At 43.9% G+C, this 5,951-nt stretch overlaps 1 protein-coding gene across 1 annotated transcript; it reads right to left on the bottom strand.

The window, feature by feature from the left end:
* Window positions 1-238: 238 nt before the first annotated feature.
* Window positions 239-5,022, bottom strand: LOC110692536. Its single transcript, XM_021869573.1, has 5 exons — window positions 5,014-5,022; window positions 3,105-3,143; window positions 731-1,054; window positions 503-649; window positions 239-244 (listed from the first exon to the last, which is right to left on the bottom strand). The coding sequence occupies exons 1-5, from the start codon at window positions 5,020-5,022 to the stop codon at window positions 239-241; spliced, it is 525 nt and encodes a 174-aa protein (XP_021725265.1).
* Window positions 5,023-5,951: the final 929 nt, after the last annotated feature.

Here is a 5,951-nt window from a genome sequence, read left to right as displayed (position 1 = left end):
TCAAAACAGACACAAGCTCAGGCCGTGGAGCCTTTGAAAACGACTGACGCTGCCCCTGACTCTGGCCCGGAAAGCGCTGGGAAGACTGAGGCTGCTGCCACTGAGCCTCCTAAAACGGCTGAGTAGTCTGAGGCTCTCGCTGAGAATGAGAATATCGGTGAATCTCAGGAGATCGTCTACCACGACCAAGCTCCTCCTCGTCCGATCCTCTGTGCCTCAAGCGCGAGCGGGACCTCCGTTACTCCTGGAAGATACAAAATCAAAAGGTGTCAACAGTGCAAAATAAAACAAATGGTAGAAGTAAAAAAAATGAATGATACCTCAAGAACGTCGCTAGAGCTCCGACAACTCGCACCACGCCGAAGCTTGATGATGCAGTACTTCAGGGCGTCAACCAGCTTCACGAGTCCCATCATCTCCGGGCGGTTAGGCTGAGGACAAAACAAAGAAAAGTCAGTAACAAGCAGTGTTAAATAGATGAATAATGCATCAAAAAACTTACCGGCTCAAAGACCTCGGGCAGAGACTCATGCGTCTGTCTGTAACCCTCTGGCGTGTCAGCAATATGGTCCTCGGTGATACCAATCAGCCCTGGATAGCGGACAGACTGAGGAGGAATCTCGATCCTCCCCACAGGGCGAATAGTCGTCTGAAAATATGATCGAATAATCAAGTTATTCGACTATTTAAAACAGAGACTAGTAACGAAGATCCTCAAAAGAAATCATACCTCAGGAAGACGGGGTGGAGGAGCCAGAGAGAGAAGCAAGTCCCGCGCATAATCACTCTCCATGTGTATAAGCTCCTGCCATGGAAAAGTATAGCGCTCTCCCCTGTTTATCAACTCTCTGATCAAGCGTGAGTCCTGCATCGACTCTGGTGGAGATGAGGGCACCACAAAGCGATCGCTACTATGATGACGAACGACTCGCTCCCCTAAATACCAGACAAAGCGTCCAGTACCAACTAAAATGGTACGGTGCGCTGAAAGACGCAAGGCCTCAGGTAGATCAATCATCCCGGTCCAAGGACGATACTGGACATCAATGGCAACCTGGAAACCATAAAAATTTGGCGTGAAACAACGGAAACAACATCAGAAGGAAAATGACAAGCAAAAAAACTAATCCTTACGCCAACAGAAGAGGTGCCTCGGCGTAGTAGCCCACGCAGTGCAGGGACGGACTCCACCCGTGACTCTCCTCGATCACGCCAGCTGGCCCCGACAGGGAAATCATGGACCGCTCCACGACGCCGGCAAGGAGCCAAGCCTGGGAAGTACTCGTAGAACCATAGCTGCGATAAAAAGTAATCTTTAGCACATGAGTCGAACAAGTTAAAGTGAAACAAAAAGGGAAAAGATCATCACCTCTACGACTCTCCAAAGACCATAGACCGTGATGGGAGACTCGTCATTCAGCTGCCGACAGCCATGACGTAGCGATAAGAGAAGATCGGCGTATCCAAGGTTGGCCCAGCTATAGGATCATATCTCATGGATCCTGACCAAAGCGGGGAGGTAGCAAAGGAGTACGCGTGAACTCCTATCAGGAGAAAAGGTCATAGAGATCAGGATCAGGATGAAGATCCGCACTCGCTACTCAGCCGACGTATCCTCCATGTCAAAGCCACGAGCTAAAAACTGAAGCCAGCTTCGATCGTCCGCTCCTAGGACCACCTCGAGACACTGGTCGGGTCCTGATGTGATGAACGATTGGACCTAGCAAATCAGCTGCCTCAGCCGATCCCCAAGACAGATCAGACATCTGAGCTACAGCCCGGTCGGTGAAGCGCAGCCCGCTAATCATACTAAAGTCTAGAGGGGTCACCGTCATCTCCCCCCAAGCAAAATGAAAAGTGTTGGTAGTATCCTAGAAATACTCCAACAATGCGCGAACGACCGTCGCACCGCAACCCCGGGGGCTGCGAAACCCTACAACCGCCGTATAGAAATCTACTAAACCGGCCGATTCCCATAGGGCGTTCGTCGTAGGATCCCTCTTAATGATCTGGTGAAGTCGAGGGATCAAATCGCCGGCTCCAGAACCGTGGTGGTGAAGCGTGCCATCGACTATGCCGGAGAGTGGGCGATGAGAAACATGGTTTTCACGGCAGAAAACCAACTGGTCTGGAGTCCACGGAGGTGGAACCCACCTACCTCTACTCGTGGATGCCCGAGGCTCGGACTTTAAAGCATCGTCGTCCATACCCTCAGGAATAGTGGGAGTGTCCTCCCAAAAAGCCCGACGCCGACCGTGGGTAGAAAGATTATAGGCATGCTATTATAAAAATCTAAATGCTTAGCATCATTTCCTAAGATATTTAATTCAAGTTGCATTTTTATAAAAATAAAGATCTAAATACTTAGCATCATTTCCTAAGTTATTTAGTTATTTATCGAATTATACGCTAAATTTTTACCTCCAGGCTAAAAGTTGGCGAAATTATGGTATTTAGTTTCTCCATGACAAACTAATACTACAGTTCTCCTAGCTGCATTATACTATGTTCTCCATGACAATATAGTACATACGCAAAATATGTTTCGAAATCGCACAAAAACAATAAATCAACTCATCATGAAAAATTTCACAAGGTTTACCACCATTTTTTCACCATTTCAAGTGCAAAGAAGTAACATGAAGTAGTACCCAAAAATTGTGATTTTCTCAATTCTCCATCAAATCATGTAATTTTTGTCTCAAATATATCACAAACACATATACATACATATACAAGTAAAATCATGGCAAGAATTTCAACATAAAGCCTCAAAATCAAAAACCCCCAAATTAATTTTTAAGGGTTTTCATGAAATTACTTATTTGAAGCAAATTCGAGACAAAAATCAAAGGAAAATAACATGGATCCTTGTAGAGAGTCGAAAATGAGGAAAATAGCAAGAAATTAGAGCAAGATTGGTGAAAATTTGATCTCCAAAAGCTCGAAAAACCTCGAAGGTCTGCGCAGCAACCGTGCCACGGTTGAGCTGGGCCGCGGCTCGGTGGAAGGGTGACGTGTCACGGTGAGGTTGTTCCGTGTCATGGTGAGCTTGAGAGAAGAAGGAGCTCTGGTGACTCCGAGGGCCGCTTCAGGCAGTAAACAGCAACAACAACAGCAACATCAAGATGAACAGCAGCAACCTGCAGCAAAAGCAAAAAAATAAAAAATAAAAAAGAGAGAGGATGGATGCAGAACCGCCGCGACACGGTGGTGAAAGCCGGCCGACGGGAAGGCAAACCAAGCGCCGGTGAGCAGTTGACGAGGCACGGCAAACCAAGGAAATTTTTTTTTTTGAACTTTTTGAGTGAGAATCAGACGAGAAAGAGAATGGCCAAAATGAGAAAAAATGTTGATATTTATAATCAAGAAATCCCGTGCAACGAACCCCGTTCCCACATAACGGTCAAATTTTTGTGTAGTGCACAAACTTTGACCGGTCAAAGATGCTTTTTGAACATTTTTCAGCCATTTGATTCCCGCGACACGGGACCCCCTTGCCGTGTCACGGGAAGCAGCTCCGCGTGACGGGGGCCCCTTATCGTGTCACGGGAACGTTTTTTTGTGACATGGTGGTTTTGTTCAGTTGTTTGCGAATATTTTGACATTTTGACTAAGGTTGTGCGATTTTTTGCATAAATTGGACGGTTATTTTTCGCTGGAATTACACGGAAAATTGTAATTGATACTTAAAGGGGACTAAAATTACCAATTTACCCCTAGCAAGCATCAAAGTCCATTTTTCGGCATTTTAAGCACCTAATATGCTCGGATAATCGAATTAAATTGTGAATCATCTGCGGCCCACGTTCGGGGATAATCGAACCATCATACACTAACAAATTTCAGCAATCGTCGGCTTTCCTCAGGCTTGGAAAGCGTTATCGGTGGATTTTTCTTCAAGTATAGAGAACCGCCAAGTCGGCTTTCCTCAGGCTTGGAAAGCATTATCGGTGGATTTTTCTTCAAGTATAGAAAAAACCGCCAAGTCGGCTTTTCTCAGGCATGGAAAGCGTTATCGGTGGATTTTTCTTCAAGTATAGAAAACCGCCAAATTCCTTTGTCGGCTTTCCTCAAGTATGGAAGGCAATATCGGTGAAATTCTTCAAGCATGGAATGACACCAAATTCATACGTCGACTTTCCTCAAGCATGGAAAGTGTCATCCGGTAGGTTTCTTCGACCTTAGAAAACTGCCAAATTCTTCAGTCGGTTTCCTCAAGCATGGAAAGCGTTTCAACAAATGTCACTCGGTGGATTCCTTCAAGCTTAGGAAGCTGCCAAATCCGTTTTTCACCAATACACTGGATTTTTTTTCAAGTATAGAAAAAACTGCCAAATCGGCTTTTCTGCAGGTATCGCCGTATACAAAGTGATTTAGGATCGTAGAACGTCTTAAATCATTCTCCGTCCCTATCGGCTACTTTGACTATCGTTTTCGAAACTGACGTTTCTACAAACTCAGTCAAAGTGGGGGCTTCTGTAGACACCTAAAAATGTCTCCCCAAAACCAAACCCGACGATGAACAACCTTTCACCGCCACTATTGGTCGGGTTCAGTATTTAATCCCGAGAGTGCTTGAAAAATCGTATTTAAAATAAGTCAGAAAAAGCCCGAAATTATCAATCGGCACTTAAAATGCCGAATGAAATTAGGGTTAAAAATGTATTTAGACGGAAAAACAAGCTGGAATTTCCCGCGCCACGGCAGGTACCTACCGTGTCACAAGAATCCTTCCCGTCAGACGGTGGGATTTCCCATGACACGGGAAGTCTGCCGTGACGCGGGACATTCCGTGTCTTTTCCGCGTAAACCCTTAACGCGTTATCTATCCCGTTTTTTGAAAATTTCCCGTGTCACACCAAAAATGTACCATGACACGGGAGAGTGTACCGTCTGACGGTGGGTCTTCCCGTGTCACGGCACAGTTTGCCGTGTCACGGGATACTTTTTTAGGGTTTTTATCATTTTAGGGTTCCGTGTGCTCCCTCATCACATTTTCCCTATAAATACCCCCCTCATTTCTAGTGTACGGGGCACCGAGTAATTCTCAGATTTATTTTTCTCTTTTCTATGCTTTAACCTAAACACTAGCCTACCCTTTTCTACTTCAAAATTCCTTCTTCAAGTATTCAAAGGAGTCCATACTTTACTCGTGGTTCTATCCTTAAGCCAAGGCGTGAAAGGTAGAATTGTTTGAGGGTTTGGCCCCAAAATCAACTCTATTTAATTTAATTATCATTTTATTATTTCCTTGAAGTTACTAACTCGTTTATTATTTTGTAGTTGCAAACAAACAGAATCAAAGTAAGGATCATGTTCCTTTTATTTGTATTATTTTTCTAACGATTTTATGTTGTTGGAATTGTGATTAAATTGGTTCTAATATTAATGTTATTTTATTGATCACCATATTGCATGTTTAAAGGGAATATGTAATTGAAAATCACGCCTAATAAGATAATTTGGACAACCGTTTTAGGATCCTTTTTAATCTTGTTAATTAATTCAAGTGATCACAAATATTTTAGAATTATGTGTGCATTAATATTCAACCAATTTAGTAAAATAATAGTTTGGAGCAAATTGAATATTTTTTTTGTATGCCTTTGAGATCACAGGAATGTCTTTCAATATAAGAATCGAGTAGAGGCCAATACGGGCAAATGTGACTCCATGACTCACTTCGTACCATCATTCCCGATCCTCCTTTCGTGGTTCCGAACCATATGGAGTTAGTAATCTCATGGATTATGAATGGGGTGTAACCTTCACGGGTCAATCGTTGTTGCCTTTGTTGTCCCTTTATCGTGGTTGCCTTTTATGATCCGTGAACGGTTTACAAGTTCCTTAAAAAATTGTTGGCGGCTCCCTACTTTCCTTGTCCCTAATCGTATATGTCAATTCCCACTTCCTATGAGTGCCAAGCATATTCACTAGATGCTTTTAAC

This window comes from Chenopodium quinoa, unplaced genomic scaffold (assembly GCF_001683475.1).
Source record: "Chenopodium quinoa cultivar QQ74 unplaced genomic scaffold, ASM168347v1, whole genome shotgun sequence".
Lineage (NCBI taxonomy): Eukaryota > Viridiplantae > Streptophyta > Magnoliopsida > Caryophyllales > Amaranthaceae > Chenopodium > Chenopodium quinoa.
Note: the sequence above shows the minus strand (reverse complement) of the source record. Positions and strands in the feature narration are given on the sequence as shown.